The sequence below is a fragment of the Lingula anatina genome, chromosome 9 (assembly GCF_051362555.1).
Source record: "Lingula anatina isolate TDL-2025a chromosome 9, LinAna3.0, whole genome shotgun sequence".
NCBI classification, from domain to species: Eukaryota; Metazoa; Brachiopoda; class Lingulata; order Lingulida; family Lingulidae; genus Lingula; species Lingula anatina.
The window spans coordinates 5,564,272-5,585,678 of NC_141775.1; the positions used below are offsets into that span (position 1 = coordinate 5,564,272).

Sequence of the window (21,407 nt, forward strand, 5' to 3'; positions counted from 1 at the left end):
AGAATTACTCTTCAGATATCGAATTAATCACAAATTCAGTATAATATAAGTTGGCAAGCGATATAAAAGGGTATTTATTTCGGTAATGTTTGTGACATGTGGCCTTACATGACATCTGATACTGACCTGAGCTGACACATTTCAACATCTTGAGTCCTGACATGGTACGTCACTAGACTGCAGTCAGTATTATATGAAAGTTCATGACGCACCCATAATTGCTTTTTAAAGTAAAATTAAACAACTATTTTTGGGGAAAAAGGTACAGTGTACATGCACATTTACAACATAAATATATTATATTTGTTTACTTATCAATATTTTACCTTCTAAAGTTGTATTTTTATGAATATCATAGATCAATATAAATGCGAGATATATGTTCCTCATGACAAAGGAAGTAAACATGACTTCCCAGGAGCAGAAGTGACTCTCCAAAGGAATATTATTTTCCACTTCCAGCTTACTGAGAACCGAGAGAAAATTTTGAAACGCAATATCACTTGAGTCAGTCGCTTTATAGTTGCTGCAACAAGCTGAAACTGATGTAGATTCTGCTTAAACTTTGCCGGCGCAGACGTCGCACTCTCACCAGCAAGGCCAGTGAGTGTCCGCCAAGTTTTCATTTTAGCTTACTAGCAAAATGGGAAACCAGCTGACGGGGGCAGCGCCGCTGCAGATTCTTCCTGTCGAACACTATTTAACAGATCTGCCAGAGTATGATTTTGTATGCAGGTGGGTTCATATTGTGTCGACACAATTGACAATACACAGTACATTGTACCAGTGCATATTACAGCACACTTACTGGGGCAAACACAATGTTCAGTACATATGTACAAACCAGATCATAGTACCAGTGTGAGACCCGTTATGCGCTGTCAGCAGAGACTGGGCGTGTAGATCAAACCTGGTAAATTGATTATGGAATGCGACATTCGTATACATGTGTATAGTCACTGATTTCAACAATTGCTAATCTATATGTGTATATATATATATTTATTTATCTATTTATTTGTCTGTTCTATGTTCTAGCCACTAGTATCGTATTGTAATTGATTATACCTTTATGTGAAGGTGTTTGTCAATAAAGAATCCGTTCTGTATCTACAACATATAATACATATACTCGAATGTGCAATTTACTGTATTACATATGCACGATATACATGTATAGTACACAGATTGTATAATTTTTTATATAATGTTGTTACTGGAGTTTTTTAGTTAGACTCACTGACAATCGTTATTATCAGTTATACATGTGATAGCTGACAGAGAGAGAGAGAGATAGACAAACAGTTAGATATATATAGATAGAGATTGGGATAGAGAGAGATTAAAAGAGAGCGAGAGATGGAAAGATTGATGATTAACTTATACATTTTTGTGTTCTAGTCTTGGCAGTACGAGGTTCTTCAAGGTGGCACAGGCCAAGCACAAGGAGGGCAATGTGGTGGTGAAAGTGTTTGTGGTCCACGACCCGTCCCTGCCGTACACGCTACACGGGAAGAAGATAGAAGGTGGGTGCTGTTCTTCTGATATAAAGGGTAATTCATTAAGTGGGTGTAGGGCCCCGTACTGGGGGAGGGGAGGGGGAGGAGTAGGGTATGCACTTGCTATGTGGGTATTGATGATAACTTTCTGGCCTGTTGAATAGTAATATAATTGCTACCGTGATTCATGCTGAAGAAATTTGAGTTGACGCTTTAGTGTAATGTTTTAAAATTTGAAAAAAATAAAGGTAGAATTTTAATTTTACATTGATGTAATTTACTTTATAGTACTTTAACAGTGGATCGTATGTGATAACTTCAAGTTGCTCCTACGATATGGCTTTAAGGGACATATTTGTGCTGTAGATTTGTTGATTAAATCTTGTGTTACTTGTAGAAGTGAACATGAGGCTGTTAAATGCCACCAACTGTCTGCCATTCCAAAAAACTGTGGTAAGTTTTGGTAAAAAAAATGTGGAAAATGAGGAATTTTATAAGTTTTTAACTGGGCACTTCTTTATTGTATTCCAAAAAATTTTAATAAGCTGTTAGAGAAGATTTGGTTATGTTTGTAATTTTCTTTTCTTTTTGAAATTTCGATAAGCTAAAGTGTCACACTGAATTAAGGAACTGTAATTTCAGTGTAGTCACATTACTTGTTAAGTTTTCATTAAGACAACTGCATTCAGACCATCAGTAGTATAACATAAGCCCAAGGAAACCATTATCTTAATATATGCTAATCAGTTTAATAATAATAATAATAATAATAATAATAATAATAATAATTTACCCCAGCCGTGAAAGATGTAATGATGATGATAATATAAAAATAACAAATGGTAATATTAGCAGTAGTTCTAATAATAATAATAAAAATAAAAATTGTGATATAAATAATGATATTATTATAACAATGATAATACTCTATTTTGTTGGATTACCCCAGCTGTCAGAGACGTCCAAGGCAGCCTTCATCTTCCGCCAGTTTATCAAGGACAGTCTGTATGACAGGATCAGCACCAGGCCCTTCCTGATTGCGATAGAGAAGAAGTGGATTGCGTTCCAGTTGCTGTGTGCTTTAAACCAGTGCCACAAGCTGCAGGTAGGCCCCTCTTCTGTATAGTTATAACTAACTGCTTATTACACCAAACTAAATAGACTAAATAACTGACTAATTGGTATGTTTTTGAAGTGGGTGTCAGGACTAAGTATAGTATGTTAATTTACAGATAAGAAATGACATTTTTCACCATTAGTATGCAAGAGACAATAAAAACCCTGTTGTTTCACTGTAACCAATTTATTATCTCAGTATTGTCTTTCATCTGTTACTTATAATGAAGATTTGTATTATGTCAGGTGTGTCATGGTGACATAAAATCTGAAAACGTCCTGGTGACATCATGGAACTGGGTGCTGTTGACAGACTTTGCCAGCTTTAAACCCACATACCTACCTGATGTAAGTAGCTGCATGATGCTCAGTAAGGCATACCCAACACACACAGAATGCTATTATAACGTTGCCATAAAGTAAATATAACAAAAAACGTCCTGGGAACATTACAGCAATGTTATAAAATGTTCTGTGTTTGTTGGGTACACCTTACTGATATTCACATTAATTTTTTTCAACGGTTTTCCCTTTTTCACCAAGATGCACTATTATAATATTACTTTGTGCTCGTATGTGCATTTTAAAGAGAACCTGTTATTATTATTATTATTATTATTATTATTATTATTATTATTATATTCACTTTTCAGGACAACCCAGCAGATTTCTCCTACTTTTTCGACACCTCCAGAAGAAGAACATGTTACATCGCGCCGGAGAGGTTTATAGAAAGCACAGGCATGTCCGAGGCCGCACAGCGAGCTCGAGCTAGCTGGAGACACTCTGGGAATTTTACGAATAGAAACAGTAGGGTGGCAGGGACAGTTTTATAAGAGAGAGCTCCCTCCAGTCAGGGTGGTCCAACTCCAGTACCCTGCCCTAGCTACGTTATCCTTTGTCCCTCCATCTTCTGAAAAATCAAAAAGAAATCAAAATTCAGTCCATTCCATTTTAACTTATGCATATATATATATATGATTTTAGGATAATTTATAAAACCCCAGCCCTCCCTTTTTGATAATTTTAGTGTTAAATGATAGATATCTATATGTAGCATGGTACAGTACCCATTTTGTGTGCAAGAAAGGATGCAACCAGTGGAACTACTGAATTGTGAAATCAACAGGCATTTGATGATATCCTGATATATCCCCTTTATTAGAATGATTGTATTGGATTATTTTCATGAACAAATGATTATCTTTCCAGATGTTGATCAAATAGTTTATTTTGCTGTCCTGGTGACCTTTGAAAGTAGTTTCAAGCCTCTCATGCTCCCATTTCTACCTTGACTGTCCCACAAGTTCAAATTTTTTTATTAAGCTTAAAAGAAGAATGATTTGCTTATACCTAGATATTTTCCCAGAGTGCATCCATTTATTTTTGTTGCTTATAATAACCATAATTATATACATTATGATAATTATGGTAAATACTCAATATATTCAAACAACATGAATTGATAATTTTTTCTTCCCCAAAAGACGTTTTGTAGATGACTTTGAAACGTTGGTTCAAAAGTTTTTGGGAACATTAGTTGGAAACATGTTTGAATGTAGATTGCAGAGAGTGTCTGAAAAACAATAAATTTTTAAAAAGTAAAATTCTGAAAAAAAAAAAGCTGTTTGAATATATCAAGTTATTACCATAGTCCTACTCCTAGACATGTTTAACTTTTGGACAGAAAACTTTCCTTTGTTGTTGGTATGTAAGATTTAGTTTTTTTTAGTTTGTAAAAAATCAAAACCATTACTTTTGTAGTCTTAAACATTACTGATATAAAACCACACACTTACTCGGACTACTTAGAATATGACTTGATAATCTGTATTTGGTGATGATTTTTAAAGATTTTCATACATAATTGGTAAATAAACACTGATATGAATTGTAAACTCACCTGAATTAAAGTAATCAAATATTGACTGGTAAATTATCAGTTAATTCTTAAAGCTATTTGACAAAAATTGAAATTTTACATTTATGTTATTGATGTGATATTTTACAGGCAAGAACAGTGAGAGTCAGGTCCAGCAGAACATAGACCTTACCACCAGCGTCATCAAGAAGGGAGATCTTAACTCTGCCATGGATATATTTTCTGCAGGGTAGGGACATAAATTATATGATGGATTTAAGATAATTGGATGGACTTATTTTTTCTGGGTATGGACAAAAATTATGGACATAAAACTATTACCTTCGCCCAAGGAAATGATCTTTTTTCCTTTATAAGTTTGCTAGATAACAGCCTAACTCAGAAAGTTCTGGACAGATTCCAATAACATTTTAAAGGTAGGTCAGAAATGTTCTCATCTTGAATTACTTGTTATTTTTAATCTCTTGATGTCCTGTCTTGTTGTCTTTTCAAGGTGTTCTCACCTAGACCCACGGCATCGATGGTCTGTTTTGATTAATTTTACCTTGAATCAGGTCTTTTCCAGGTGATTCTTACTTGTCTTTCTGTCTCTTCCAGGTGTGTGATAACAGAGTTATTCACTGAGGGCACTCGTCCCTTTGACCTGTCCCAGCTCCTGGAGTACAGGAAGGGAGACAAGGACTGCTATAGTCCCTGGCAGATACTGGAGAGAATTGATGACAGACATATCAGGGTATGGTACTGTTTGCCGCTCTCAATCTAAAAATTGTTAATTTAAGCCCCCCCCCCCAAAAAAAAAAAATAAATAAATGAAAAAAAAATAAAATAAAAATTATTCCTAGCTAATCCTTTTGATGTGAGGAAAGTGTTATATTTTAATGTTTTTCCCCACACATGCTTGATTCAGTTCAGAAACTTGATTTCTTTAATTGGCTGAAATAATTCAATTTTTGGGTTAAAGGTAGTTTAATCCCAGATTGAATCCAGATGTGAGTTATATAAGTGATATAAAGAAGTTTTCGTATTTGATATGATTTTCTAATACATATCTATTTTTAGGAACTTGTGCGTAACATGATAGAACGCGACCCAAGACACCGACTAACAGCAGAGGAATACCTGATACAGCAGAGAGGGAAAGCTTTTCCAGAATACTTCTACACCTTTGCCAAGTTATACCTGCAGAGATTTGCCAGTGTTCCCATTATGTCCTCTGATGACAGAGTGATGAGGTAGGTTTATATACATTGTAATTATAGTAGGTTTATGGTTAATATCCTTATTAAACATGAGTCTGATGACAGGGTTAAGAAGTACTAGTATGCTGCAGTCTATTTTACAGATCATGAGCAGAGTTACTGTAACCTTTACTGCTTTTCAATCAATGGAACACACAATTAGACAACAGATCATGCAGATGAGTTCTTTTCTAGGATCAAGAAAGACTTGCAACAGATTTTCATCCAGCTGGGGGTCGATGAGGACCACCCAGAGAAGAACATGGGACTTGTGCTGTTTATATCTGTTATAACTTCTAGTTTGAGAAGTTTACATGTAAGTATCTGTTATAACTTCTAGCTTGAGAAGTTTACATGCAAGTATCTCTCTCTCTCTCTCTCTCTCTCTCTCTCTCTCTCTCTCTCTCTCTCTCTCTTAGACACATTAAAGAAATAAAAGATGAAATTTATGCACACCCAAATATACTGCAGTTGCTACAACATAATTCAAAAGGCAGGACAGTAATAGAGAATTTCATAGGTATAAGAATTTCTTTTCATTTCAATGGTATTAAATATTTATATTACTTTACTGCATGCATGAAATTGTCATGTCACTCTACTGGTGTGAAATTTGTGAATTTTTAAAATTTTCTTGTCATCCTCAGTATTGCAGTTCCAAATTGACAGCTCTAGAGATCATGCTGTCCTTGTCCAAATATGTCACCTCTGATGTCATACTGGACAGACTGGTCCCCTACATGGTAGGAAATAGAAAATAAGATAAATGTATAGAAATATAAGAATAGGAAATTGCTTTCCCTTGAGAACTAAGGGGAAAAAAATAACTGAACATGATAAGATTATTTATGAATTAGCATTGAAAGTGGAATTAAATTTTGATATTGCACATTATTATTTGATTTAATTGTAAGGTAATATCAATTGTAAATAAGCCTTACTTAGCATCAGCTGTGCAGTCAATGATTTCTTTTTATTTCCCAGCTTTTGCTAGTTAATGACCAATTTGCCCGTGTTCGTGCAGAGACGGTGCGTGTGTTGACACATTCGTTGGACCATGTGAGGTCTGTCCCAAGGAGGTACGTAAAACAAAGACTGGTTTCTATTATAGAAAGAGGGAACCAGTTTATGATTTGACTTAAAATTTTTTTTGGCTTTAAGTTGTAAGATATGTGGCTGAAACAAAATATGGCTCAAGTAAGCCCAGTTGTAGTAAGTCAAAAAAAGAATTATATTCTTGTGCACTGTTTCATATTAAATTGATTATTGCCAATATTTAAAGAATAACCTTGCATATAACCACATATTTTTCCAGTGATGCTAACATTTTCCCGGAGTATATTATACCCAGCATGGTAAGTAGACATATTATACAGCAGCCTCTTGATTTAATGCTTTATACTGACAGCCTTGGCATTGTGAGCTATAGTTTTAAAAGACGATAGATATGAGGGATTTTTTATTTGATCCAAACGTCATTTCTCTCAGAACTATTTTTTGGCACTGGTTTAAAGATCATTCATGTAGTTGGAAGTTTTGGTTTTCAGTTATAAAATGTAAATATGTCATGCAGAATATGTTTTAAAATTAAGTCTTGTATTTGAACTGTTTTGTATTAGAAGAAGTTAATATGGATAATACCATAAACACCACAAATTTCACTAACACTTCTGTAACATCATGAAATATGGAAACCACAAACACCACTTTGACTTCATGAAATGTGGAAAACACCACAATCACCACTGTAACTTCATAAAATATGGAAAACGCCATAAACACCACTGTAACTTCATAAAATATGGAAAACACCATAAACACCACTGTAACTTCATAAAATATGGAAAACACCATAAACACCACTGTAACTTCATAAAATATGGAAAACACCATAAACACCACTGTAACTTCATAAAATATGGAAAACGCCATAAACACCGCTGTAATTTCATGAAATATGGAAAACACCATAAACATCACTTTAACTTCATAAAATATGGAAAACGCCATAAACACCACTTTAACTTCATAAAATATGGAAAACGCCATAAACACCACTGTAACTTCATAAAATATGGAAAACACCATAAACACCACTGTAACTTCATAAAATATGGAAAACGCCATAAACACCGCTGTAATTTCATAAAATATGGAAAACGCCATAAACACCGCTGTAATTTCATGAAATATGGAAAACACCATAAACATCGCTTTAACTTCATAAAATATGGAAAACACCATAAACACCACTTTAACTTCCTGACTTTCTCTCTGGGCAGTCCCACCTGACCCAGGACCCCGTGGTGTCTGTGAGGGTGGCCTATGCTGAAAACATTGCTCACCTGGCAGAACTGGCTCTCAGGTAATATAATAGTGTGGGTAGACCAGGGGTGGTGGGGGAAAGGGGGGTACTTTATGATATGGGTAACCTGGGGGGGAAGGGGGGTACTTTATGGTGTGGGTAACCTGGGGGGGTGGTGGGGAAAGGGTGGTACTTTATGATGTGGGTAACCTGGGGGGTGGTGGGGAAAGGGGGGTACTTTATGATGTGGGTAACCTGGGGGTGGTGGGGAAAGGGGGGTACTTTATGATGTGGGTAACCTGGGGGGTGGTGGGGGAAAGGGGGGTACTTTATGATGTGGGTAACCTGGGGGGTGGTGGGGAAAGGGGGGTACTTTATGATGTGGGTAACCTGGGGGGTGGTGGGGAAAGGGGGGTACTTTATGATGTGGGTAACCTGGGGGGTGGTGGGGAAAGGGGGGTACTTTATGATGTGGGTAACCTGGGGGGGGATGTTTTATCACAAATGGTCTGTTCATGAAGATTTTATAACAATCAGTTTAGATGATACATACATAATTCATTTTTAAAATACATATCTGGACTTAGAATATCCGTTTATGGATGATTACTTATAGTTCTTGAAATGTGCAAAAACTGACAGACACTGCAGACTTAGAGATAAATGTTTAAGTGTATATGAATGGTCATGTTGTTTTATGTTTCAGATTTCTGGAATTGGTTCAGTTAAACGGGTCATCTGAGGATAAGGGGACCTCAGCAGGGCAGGAGGATGCCCAGTACGAGGGAAGTTACGACGCGGAGCTCCAAGCTTTACATGAAACCATACAGCAAAAGGTGCAGATGTTGCTTAGCGACCCTGCAAACGTAGTGAAACAGACGCTGATTGAGAACGGAATCACAAAACTTTGTGTTTTCTTTGGAAGGCAGAAAGGTAAGGTGATGATAATATGGTAATAGATAAATAACAGCACCTTACTTAGGCCAGTATTTGATTTTGCCAAGACTAATAAATGTTTCTAAACAAAAAAAAAAAAAGCATGTATCCAGACTTTCCTCCATTTGCTTCTTTCACAGAATAACTCTCAGCGTTCTTTTGAGAAATCTTCCTTAAGTAACTATAGAGACTGATGTGACCATTTATTTTACAGCCAATGACACCTTGCTGTCTCACATGATCACATTTTTGAATGACAAAGTAAGTAACATCAATAATAATGTCATTATTACATTACTAGTATATCAATATTTTACTTTTTAATTTCATAATGGCTGCCAAAAATTAAATTGAACTGCTACATTTCATACAAAAAGAAAATAATTTATTATTAATATTCATATAATAGCATTAATTTTCCTCAGTAGTGTTTGATAAGTCAACTAGAGACATTTTACATACTTTTTAGCTTTGGGTAGTTGAAAGTAAAGATAAAATATCTAATAGCATTCTAGAAGAATTTAACCTGTCTTATTACGGTTTTTATGAAAAGAAAACAATTAAATCAGAAGTAATTAATATTTAGTATGACTGGCAACTGAGAGGAGCCTTCTTCGACTGTATTGTGGGTGTGGCAGCTTATGTTGGATGGCAGAGTTCTTCTATACTGAAACCTCTACTAGAACAGGTAGGTTGACGCCGATGTCAAAAATCTACATATCTATCTAATATGATATAGTGCACAAAACCATCACTTGTTGAAAAGTCTCAAATAAACAATATTACATACTTTAAGCAAACATTGTTTCAGGCAGTATAGTTTATGAATTTGCTCAAATTTCTTAATATTTTATTTGAATGATTGATGTAATATAATTTGTATGAGTTCTAGGGTCTAAGTGATATAGAGGAGTTTGTGATTCACAAGGCCCTGGCTGCTGTGACGTCTCTGGTGGAACTGGGGCTAATACAGAAACCAATACTACATGAACTGTTGAAGGAGATTGTTCCCTTTTTGGCACACCCTGTAAGTATTAAAGAAATGCCAGGAATTTTCCTGCCAAGTTTAATTTTCTTGGAGAAATAAGCATATTTCTCTTTCTCTGGAAGCAGTACTCTACCTATCCCTGCATTTAGATTTTATGCTTAATAACATTTTTGATAAAACGAATTTCGTTCTTTAAATTTGATGTTAAAGTAATTTTTTAATAAAATGTATTTCAGTGCTGTGAAAATCTATGTTAAAGTAATATCCATTTTTATATTCAAATTTTAATTGACCATTCAAAACAATATCCATTCTGTTTCCAGAATGACTGGATCAGGTTTGGAGCAGCAGGGGTGATAGCAGCAGTGGCACGCAGCCTTAACATAGCAGATGTTCACTGTCACCTCCTGCCATTGGTGCAGCCTTTTCTGCAACAAACCATCATACAGGTGGATAAAGAGGTCAGTTATAATTAGGTCAAGGTCAGTGGTAATTGGGTCAGTGACATGTGACAGGAGGTGACATGTAGGTCAGATGAAGGTTACGAAGGGATATAAGACAAGTTGATATAAGTGCTGTATTTGACAGAATAAGGGATTTTTTTTACTTAATTAGGATTACTGAATTCTTATTTTGATTCATATATAAATTTTTCCAAGTATAATTTAAAGCTGTCAATAATAACTTTTTACATTGAAAAAAATCATGTCTTCTGTGAGGAGACAGTTTACAGGGAATAGCATTAAACATATTTGGTTCCTCACTCTTTTTACCTAGGGTCCACTACAACCCAGTAGGTTAAATAGAGCGTAGTTACTCTTAGGTAAAAAAGTATATCATATTCATCTTTTAAGTTTTTTTCCAGGTTGTCTTGATGAATGCTCTACAGGACCCCCTCCCCAGAGCCATCTATGATTATGTCATCAAATCTCCACTGATTGACAAATTTTTTGAGGTGCTGAAGAACAGAAAGATCGCCCGAGACATCACCCGACACGGGTCGCCAAATTATGATGAAATGGATGAAAATTTGAACCAAATGTTCAGAAAGTTGTTCTCTCAAGGACTAGGGGACAAAGAGGAGGATAAACTTTTGGTATAATATTTTGGTTATATGTATAGTATTACAGTAATACTTCTGATGTTCCAGTCATTTGAAGAATAACTTGTAGAGCATGAATAAAGTAATTTTTTTTTTCAATCAACATCTTGATATTGAAATAGTTAACCTCAGGAAATAATGCTGTCCAGGTGAACATTTTCAGAATTTATTAAAAGTTCCATAAACTGTTGTGACTTTGTAATGAATTTTTTGAAAAAAAAAACTGTCTAATATTTTTCAGTTCATGAAGGATTTTATGTTAAAGATAAACAGAATGAGATCAGGGTAGGTGGAACAGTAGATTTAAGTTGGGTAATGTTGATATCCAAATCTATTACAAACTCATCTTTAAAGATGCTGAGTTTTTTTACTTACAAATTAAGTACTAGTTCCCATGTTGGTTTAAAGCTAGACTTTTCCTAAACTTTTGTATAATTTAGAAATAATTACATTTTGTGAAGACTGTGTAATATAGATCCCAATACTCAGTCCATATGTATTAAAAAACCTGTTTTTATAAACCATGTGAAGTCTGCACTTCTTCAGTGACTTGTACAGTAACAGTATGGAATAGAAAAATGGCCATGCAAATTCATTGTCTTAGTGATTAAAGATTTAATAGAGTTTTTAAAAATATCTCACTTAAGAATATGTTCTTGCATTTATTTTTCAGCTACTCAGAGTCTGGGAGTAGTTTTGAAGAAGAAACTTTCAAAAATGGTGTTCTCGACATTTCAAGTTTTGGCAACTCCGTGACGCGTCGCCATGCAGACATGATCAAACCGGAGCAGAAGGCGGAGCTACAGCTTAACGCCAGCAGGAAAAAGAGTAAAAAACCCGCCACCGGAGAAAGCATGACTTCTACCATGGTAGGAAATAAACATGATTATAGAGTTCAATTTTACCTAGACTGTTTCTGAATAATTGCAGTGATTTTGTGCGATTTTTGAGAAGTCGTCACAGGAAGGGATTAACAAGTGGAGAGCTTTTCTTTGTTGCCCAGCAACTTTTTAGACTGAACTAAAAATTTTACCTGCCTACTAACAATGTTTTAAAAGACTCTTACTGGTATCTCTTCATGGTAGTAAATACCCTGCTGTCACAAACTAATATTTTAATGATACTCACAGATATATTTCAATGTCAATCGGACGTCTTCGTCAGTCTGACATCACTGCAGGTGCCTGGCATCAGATTGCTGGATAGAGATTTTTCAAACTAGTAGGGATTTTGGACTTTTGGGGAGTCAAAAAGTCTCATCCCTGAGAGTGACATTGAAAAACATCTTTGTGTACCTTTTGTTACCAATTCACATTACCAAACTGATCAGCCTTTGTCGACATCATATCTCTGCTATTTTGTTGCTCCTAGAATGCACAATAAGCATTTTTGTCAAACCAGAAATTTTATCTAGTATATGTCTTTCTATGCAGTTATTCCTTGGTGCATCTCAAAACACGGCAAAAGTTCAGGTATTGATATTGTAGACATCGGCAGCCATCTCGAAATCCTTGAGACTTCTTTTTCCCATTTGCTTTTTTTGGAAAAGAGAGAAACACCTTTACATACTTGTACTGTGTGGTTTGATAAAATGCTTTACATTTGACCTTTGTTTGCTAGATTTCCTTTTAAGACTATTATTGGAAGAAAATATAATATTAAGTCTGCCAGTTTTCCTCTTAATCTTGCTTAAAACTGCTTTTCACAATTTTGTTTTTTTTTTACAAAATGGGGGAGTTGAGCATATAATTTTTTATACCATTTTACATCACCTTTGCCTAAGGATTTTTAAAAGTTCATAAAGACTCTTTATACTGAAACCAACCATTTGTTTTAAAGCTGGCTTGTTGATTCTCTTTGTGATTATACAAGAAGTCTCTTCTTGATTGAAAAAGAGGAAAATAAACTGTAACCTTAAAATGATCATGTTTAGATTAAAATCTGTCTGCTTGTAGCTTTGTGCATAGGAGTTGTCCATGTTTTAGGATAAAAAGTTCTACTTCCTCTTCCTTATGATCATAATTATATGATTGACTACATTTTCACTAAGTGACATAAAATTCATAAAATCCATAAAATTTGATTTGTTCCTTCATAAATAGCTTCAGCAAAATTGTAACCTTTCAGTTCCTGCAGAGACCTATATTGTAACATAAGAGAATTAAAAATGAACTTTTTGGAATATATCCATTTACAATTTACTTTGACTACTTTTTCTAATGAAGAGAGTTTGCACATCTACAAGACATTAGCTGTACCCATTGAAACATAAGATGCAAAGAATTTGAAAAATTTTCTCAAAAAGACAACTAATGAGGAGAAATCGCTGTGACGGTCATATATGTAGATCAGCAAAGCTCTGGAAAGTCGTTGAGATAAGATATGTAAGATCGTTGATAAAACTTGACATATTTTGATAACATCTGTCAATGAATTGTATTTAAACAATTAAAAAGCATGAACAAATTTATGATAATTATAACTGCTGTACCCTTACGAAAAAGTCCCATAGGATCCTGTAGGACTTTTTCATTAGGGTAACTCTTCTATTTCCATATATATCAGAATGAAGAATGGAAACACATGTTTGGGGCTGCCGAGGAAGACACCAACCCCCAGTTGCCAAAACCAGGAAAACAAAAACAGGAGCTTGGTCTCCCGGAACCTACCCTCACCCACATGACGACGGACCCCAAGATGTCCCCGCTGTGTCAGTCCATGGACCAGAGTCCGAACCAGTCCACCCTGGGGCTGTCCCAGGGGGGGACAGTGGTGGAGGGGGTGCCCCAGAAACCTGTGATGGTGACCAAAAATGAAAAACTGCAGTTACAGAGTGAGTGGTTTAGTTGTTCTCTCTCTCTCTCTCTCTCTCTCTCTCTCTCTCTCTCTCTCTCTCTCTCTCTCTCTCTCTCTCTCTCTCTCTCTCTCTCTCTCTCTCTCTCTCTCTCTCTCTCTCTCTCTCTCTCTCTCTCTCTCTCTCTCTCTCTCTCTCTCTCTCTCTCTCTCTCTCTCTCTCTCTCTCTCTCTCTCTCTCTCTCTCTCTCTGTTGAGTGCGTGTTTTCATACACATGTATGTGTGCCTTTGTGCATGTACACGTACATGTGTGTACATATATCAGTGTGTAAAGTGTGTGCATGCCCACCCGTACGTGTGTGTGTGTGTATGTGAGAGAGAGAGAGCAAATATCTGAAAAATTAACTTTCATCATGTTTCACATCTGAATTTTAAAAAATAGGCTGAAATATTTATAAATTTATCAAACATTTTTAATTTTTAAGGTAAAATTTCACCTTGCAAATTGGAACTCAGAAACCTGGTTTATGAGAAACGAGAACAGTACTTGCATGACTGTATTACAAGGGAGCTATCAGATAACGCTACCCATGATCCTCGCCCGCCGCCGTCAACATGGCGACCAAAGGGGTTTCTGGTGGCGCATCTCCATGAGCACAGAGCAGCAGTGAATAGGTAACTAGGACATCATTGAGAGTGCAGACCTTTTTCATTGCACCTCAGGACCCAGTTTCACCAAACAAACTTAAGTCAGTTCCTTGTCTTAGTTGACTAAGATTTCCATAAGAGTGCTGTAACAGTATTTCTGATAGGATAACATGTGTGCATGTGACCATGTAACCTTGGTAATTGACTTTAAGTTGTTTTGTGATTGTTTATTGATTAGGTAATTGATTGATCACTCTCATTTCTGACCTTAGTAACCTGAAATTTCATCAAAATCTTTTTCATAACTTTTTGAGTTAGGCTGATAAATAACAAATCAACAACAGATGACACATTTACCCGATGACACACTTGTTTAAAAACATTTCCTCCATTTTTCCAGAATTCGAGTCAGCGAGGATCACCAGTTGTTTGCAACCTGCTCTAATGATGGCTGTGTTAAATTATGGGATGGAAGTAGAATGGAAGGAAAGAGTGTCACTAATAGATCAAGGCAGACGTACAACAAACAAGGTAGGAAAGTGACAAATATTTAAGTAGATAGTTCAAGAAGATTAAATATGAGTAATGTACTTTGTTGTGAGATGGCAACAGAAAAGAAGGAAAGAAAAGTTTTTGATGATAAAGTGATAAAGACATGCATCAAAAAGTTTAGAAAATGTTGATAAATTTTTTAAGAGAGTACTTAAGTTTCCTTGTAAAAAGTTAGTTACATGGTTATAACTCTTGGCCTTTCTCTAATTATAAATTAAACTGTTTGTCTGGGTATGTCTGTGTGTATCCATTATGTATTAAACGAAAATACCGTCTTATATATTCAGGTGGACAGATCAAATGTTTGTCATTCTGTGAGAGTTCCCAATCCCTGGCAGCAGGATCTGACAATGGCACAATCCATGTTCTTAGGTAAGTGATGAAGGTCCCTCATTCAGCTTAGTCTTAGTAAATCTTGTTCCAAAAAATTCAACATTAAGTCTGTTAGGAAAATATAACGCAAATCATCTAATGCAAATGAAAGCACAGCACACATACGCTGGCTTATATAAGAAGGAAGAGTTATTGGGTTTCAGACAAATCACCTTTGGGCCAAAAAATGTCTCCTCTGAAGGAAAATTTGATTTAAATACTCTGCTATTTCTTAAGTTGAGTCAGCTAAGGTGGTAAAAAGGCCCATTAATTTTCATTATAACAGTCACAATTGTATCAGTGTAAGTTTGGACACATGGACTGTAATTCTTTTCCTTTCTTCACAGAATTGATCCAGCACACAAAATGTCTGCAGTGTTGTCGGAATCGGTTGATACGGAGGAGCACGGAACTCTGGTGGACATGAATTATTTTGATACTGGTAGGTCTAATGGGGTTGGTTAACTAGAACAGTTTGACATAATACCAGTAGTACAAACTGTGATATATATGATTTACTAGAAGATGGGAGTAGTTTAACTCTCTTTCACAAGCCCTTTTGTGTTAATCAGAATTAATCCTGTTCACTGGCTGCGTCAAATACAGGAGCTCCATTTAGGCGACTCTCTTCCATAGTAACCAGGCTGTGAAATTGTCTTTCTCTTAAACTGGTGCAACACTAACAGCAATATTATTCTATGTGAAGGGCTACTCAATTATTATATATCATTTTTGATTATTTGTAAATATTCTTCTTGAATTTCTGAATAATTTTTCAAGTCATTAATCCAGGTGGGAGGTTCTTGAGATAGTATTGGCTCATAAATGCCTCTACACTTTTAATTATTAATTTTTATAATGCTTATTTTTAAACTTTCTTGAATTCTAGAAATTTAATTTCAGGCTCCCAGTCAGTATTGGCCTATGCCACAGTCAGTGGTCATATTATAGGATGGGACCTTAGGTCACCCAGGAAAGCATGGACACTGAAGAATGACCCCAGGCATGGTCAGTATAGGTGTCTGAATGTCCATTTACTTGGTGTTGTTAACACACTGTTATTGTTACTATATTAAAGCAGTACTGTTACTGTCACAGGGTTAATATCACACTGTTATTGTCACTGTAGTAAAGCCCTACTGTTACTGTTCCAGGGTTGATTACATCATTCAGCGTCCATCATCAGCTGGCCTGGCTGGCCTTGGGGACCAGTAATGGCACACACCTCTGCTGGGACATGAGATTTCAACTCCCTATTACTACTGTATTACACCCCACTGGTAGGTAGAGGAGCTAGTGTGACTTTATTTATTTATTTATTTATTTATTTATTTATTTATTTATTTAAATGTATGTTTTAAAATTATTTGTTCATTTATTGATTTTTTTTGCTTTTCACTGATGTTACACTACTGGATGAATCATAAAATCCACTTTCTCAGCTATGTATTCATATTATTATTATTATTATTATTATTATTATTATTATTATTATTATTATTATTATTATTATAACCACCAGGTGCCCGTGTGAGGAGAGTGACTCCATATCCTCTCCACCCCTCCTGGCTGGTGTCAGCAGTACAGGGGAATAATGAGGTGTCATTCTGGGACCTGGAGACTGGGGCTAGACAGAAGACCCTCTGGGCCAGCTCTGCACCTCCACTCTCGACTACTCAGGTTAGTCCCTCTCTTTCAACTCAGGTGTGCACACATGCATGCTCTCAGACACATGCACATGCATGCGCACGTGCGTGTGCACACACACACACACACACACACACACACACACACACACACACACACACACACACACACATTCCTCTCTCCTTGTTTCTTCTTTGTTTACTGTTTCTTCTAGTTTAGTTAACATTTTCTCCATCTTAATTGCTCTTCAGAATAGAGAATTAATTTAATTTCAATGAAGTAAATAATTATATATATTCATTATTATTTGTTCCTCTCCACGTCTCCAGACGTCCAGTCACTCAGTGAATGGTCTGTACCTGGGGGTGACGGAGGGAAGTAACTTCCTCCTGACGGCAGGCAGTGACATGAGGGTCAGATACTGGGATCTACAGACTCCCACAAACTCCCACATCGTGTGTGGAGCAGCCAGCGACCCTATCAACCAGCAGACGACAGTCTCCTATGAGTAAGTGGGTGTAGAGTTGAGATATTGTGTTAGTTGAGAATTGATGTTATAGATTGTGTTAGTTGAGATTTTGTGTAAGATATTGTGTTAGTTGAGATTTGGTTTTAGTGATTTTTTTAGTCAATGTTTCTCTTTATATTTCAGGTCTAAGCTAATAGAGGGCACTGAGGTGCTCCAGGAAAACTACGCCAAAGTGAAAGGGGCGGGCGTGGACGATGTACCACGGCGTAGTCCTGACGCCCCGCCCCAGGGTCATCACGACATTATCACGGACATTAACACATTCCAGACAACACAGTGCTTTATAGTGACCTGCTCCAGGGACGGGGTGGTGAAAGTCTGGAAATAATCCCCTGATATGTATATTGGAACTTTAAATTTAAGAAATACAATCCTGGTGCAATAATTCTGTGTATTTAGATATTATTTTCAACTAAATTCTGTCATTTTGAGTGACTCGGTATATAACTATGTGCAAGAAAGAAATTGGGAAATTGTAGGGACTGTTGTGCGAATATCTTGTGGAGGAAGACTTTTAAGTTAAAAGTTTTACAAGCTTTTGAGATGAGAAGAACTAACTGCAGTCCTTGCAGGTTCTTTATAGAATAGCACCCCATTTCCATAGATTTTTAGATCGATCTATCCCTGTGGGGAGTCTCACTAGATTACTGTCAGCTTGGCCGGCTTAAGCGTCTGTCCCGCCTACTAAAAGCTGTAATGGGGTAATTAAATAAGGTGTCCGCTCGGCTGACTGCAATTTAGCCTGAACCCCCAGGGAGTTAGGTCGATCTAAAACTTAATCTTTAGATCGATCTAAATCTCTGGGAAAGCACCCATAGATAGCAGAAATTCAGATGAATGTGGCAGAGACTACTCTAGAGAAAGGAATAGGGTGAAATACATTAACCCTGGTGAATTTTTTGTCATTTGATATCAGTACTTATGGACTTGATTATAAATAAGAGAAAAAAATTAAATCTGTTCAATAAATGAAATTGTAGCGGAGAGTACAATTGAATTTTAAGAATAAAGTGTGACAGATAATGAAATTATAAGATGTTGTAATCAGCTACTGCCTCGTGGCATGAAGCACAACTAAGTTATTTTAATATTCATTGAAAAATTTATATGAGGTAGTGAGTCAAAGAATTAATACTCTTACTTTCATTGTACTGATCATGAAATGATCCTATTTGATTTATGAAGTAGTGAGAATGGTGGAACATACCATTTTTATGTACAGACACAGATGTGTCTGTACATATAGCCATCATCTGCGTCTGTCGTCGCCGTCGCCGTCGTCGCCGTCGTCGCCGTCGCCGTGCACTTTTACCGATAACACGATAAGTGGAAAACCATTTTGCCTTTTGATTTGAAACTTGCAGAACTGAAGAATATTCATAATACGCAGGTCAAGTTTGAAAATCAGCATGATCGGGTCACTCTTAGGGAATTTATGCTGTTTTTTCACTTTTTTCAACATATATGCAGCACCGATAACACGATAAGTGGAAAACCATTGTACCTTTTGGCTTGAAACTTACAGTACTGATGAATATTCATAATACGCAGGTCGAGTTCGAAAATCAGCATGATCGGGTCACTTATAGGGAATTTATGCTGTTTTTTCACTTTTTTCAGCATATATGCAGCACCGATAACACGATAAGTGGAAAACCATTTTACCTTTTGGCTTGAAACTTACAGAACTGATGAATATACATAATACGCAGGTCAAGTTCGAAAATCAGCGTGATTGGGTCATTTTTAGTGAATTTAGGCTATTTTTTATTCTCTTTTTTCAGCATATAAGCAGCACCGATAACACCATAAATGGAAAACCATTTGACCTTTTGGCTTGAAACCTACAGAACTGATGAATATTCATAATACGCAGGTCAAGTTCGAAAATCAGCATGATTGGGTCATTTTTAGTGAATTTAGGCTATTTTTTCACTTTTTTTCAGCATTTTTGCAACACTGATAACACAATAAATGAAGAGCTGTTTTACCCTTTGGCTTGAAACTTACAGAACTGATAAATATTCATAATACGCAGGTCAAATTCGAAAATCAGCACGATCGGGTCACTTATAGGGAATTTATGCTGTTTTTTTTTCACTTTTTTCAGTATATATGCAACACTGATAACACAATATAAGAAAAACAGATTGGCCAATTGTCATTATACTCACAGGAGGGGCCAATCTTACTAAAACGCAGGTTGAGTTTGAAAATCAGCATAATCAGTCCATTATTTTAAAAGGTAATGCTGTTTTTTCACATTTCCTCACATTCAATTCTTAGGCATGTTAACAGTCTCATTATTGAACTAATAAGATATGTAAATGTGTTTGTTTGGCATTTCCTGCATCTTTACAACATTGTTAGTTGATTTTGTAAAAATGATGGTAAACTTGTTATCATGTATTGTGTAATAAAGTGTCAAAAATGGAAATAAACTCATATCATTGCAGTTTGTCAGATGCATTCATCCACTATGTTCAGAATCTCAGAATGGAGGAAGTTGGGCATTTAAAACTGTTCTATTGATACTTTTCCCATCTCATCAATTTTCTTCATTGGTCATATAAAAATGGCAGTAAACTGTTTATTTTGTTTTATGTTTAAAAAGTGCTAAAAATGGAAATAAACCCATTTCAGAACAGTGCTGTATTGTTTACATTTTGGCATTTTCAATATGTGACTTTGAAGTTCCATGGGCCTGAAGGCTTTTGCTAGTCACATTTTCTGAATAACCATGATACTAATATTTTATAATTAAAAATTGATGGTCATTATGCTGTAAAACATTATGTGATATTGCATGAAAATTTGAAGAAACCCCTATTTTGGGCACTGCTCCCATGATGACCATTTAAGGAAAATCATGTCACTTACTGTTCTCAAACTTACAGGAAAGAAACATGGGACTAAAATACAGCTCCAGTAGGCAATGCAGTCTGTTTGGTAAATTTTTCTGGCAATTAAACAGTTTTTTGTGAAAATTTAATTTTTCACTTATTGGCATTTTCAAGGTGTGACTTTGAAGTTCCATGATCCTGAAGACCTTTGCTTGTCACATTTCCTGAATATCCGTGATACTAATATTTTATAATTAAAAATTGATGGTCATTATGCTGTTAAACATTATGTAATGTTGCATCAAAATTTGAAGAAACCCCTATTTTGGGCACTGCTCCCATGATGACCATTTAACAAAAATCATGTCAATTACTGTTCTCAAACTTACAGGAAAGAAACATGGGTCTAAAATACAGCTTCAGTTGGCAATGCAGTCTGTTTGGTAATTTTTTTCTGGCAATTAAACAGTTTTTTGTGAAAATTTAATTTTTCACATATTGGCATTTCCAAGGTGCGACTTAGAACCTCCACGGGCTTGAAGACCCGTGCTAGTCACATTTTGTGAAAATCCATGACACTTATATTTTATTATTAAAAATCGATGGTCATTATGCTGTTAAGCATTATGTAATGTTGCATCAAAATAGCAGAAAACACAATTTTTGGTGCTGCTGCCTTGATGACCATTATGGAAAAACCGTGTTACTTATGACTGTCAAACTTTCAAAAAAGAAACACAGGACTAAAATGCAGCCTGAGTTAGAAAAGCAGTCTAATTGGCTTCTTTTTCTGGAAGTTATACATTTTAGTGTTATATTCATTATCTTTTTTGGCATATTCATTATGGGACTCGGAGCTCCCATGGACATGAAGCCAAATGGTAATCATATTTTCTACATGTCCATCCTATTTATAGTCAATAAACAAAAATTGGTGATAATTATTCTCTAATTTA

At 35.8% G+C, this 21,407-nt stretch overlaps 1 protein-coding gene across 1 annotated transcript; it reads left to right on the top strand.

Annotated features, from left to right (window-relative positions):
- The first annotated feature begins 402 nt into the window (after positions 1-402).
- LOC106164475 (phosphoinositide 3-kinase regulatory subunit 4) lies at positions 403-17,966 on the top strand. The gene is made up of 32 exons (XM_086996132.1): positions 403-735; positions 1,402-1,526; positions 1,897-1,952; positions 2,449-2,604; positions 2,862-2,963; positions 3,269-3,356; positions 4,627-4,726; positions 5,095-5,230; positions 5,557-5,729; positions 5,931-6,051; positions 6,383-6,478; positions 6,720-6,814; positions 7,051-7,090; positions 8,018-8,100; positions 8,747-8,973; positions 9,191-9,237; positions 9,563-9,664; positions 9,869-10,003; positions 10,288-10,425; positions 10,830-11,060; positions 11,308-11,351; positions 11,740-11,935; positions 13,632-13,899; positions 14,346-14,535; positions 14,909-15,039; positions 15,348-15,432; positions 15,780-15,874; positions 16,336-16,440; positions 16,587-16,709; positions 16,952-17,112; positions 17,409-17,587; positions 17,732-17,966. The coding sequence occupies exons 1-32, from the start codon at positions 644-646 to the stop codon at positions 17,934-17,936; spliced, it is 4,125 nt and encodes a 1,374-aa protein (XP_086852258.1). The 5' UTR covers positions 403-643; the 3' UTR covers positions 17,937-17,966.
- The last annotated feature ends 3,441 nt before the right edge of the window (positions 17,967-21,407 follow it).

What these genes read in the sequence shown, in the direction of transcription:
- LOC106164475 (XM_086996132.1), top strand. Translation starts at nt 644, where the DNA reads ATGGGAAACCAGCTGACGGGGGCAGCGCCGCTGCAGATTCTTCCTGTC. An exon ending in ACACGGGAAGAAGATAGAAG is followed by an intron (nt 1,527 to 1,896) that starts GTGGGTGCTGTT and finishes TGTTACTTGTAG; the next exon opens with AAGTGAACATGAGGCTGTTA. An exon ending in GAAGAATGACCCCAGGCATG is followed by an intron (nt 16,441 to 16,586) that starts GTCAGTATAGGT and finishes TTACTGTTCCAG; the next exon opens with GGTTGATTACATCATTCAGC.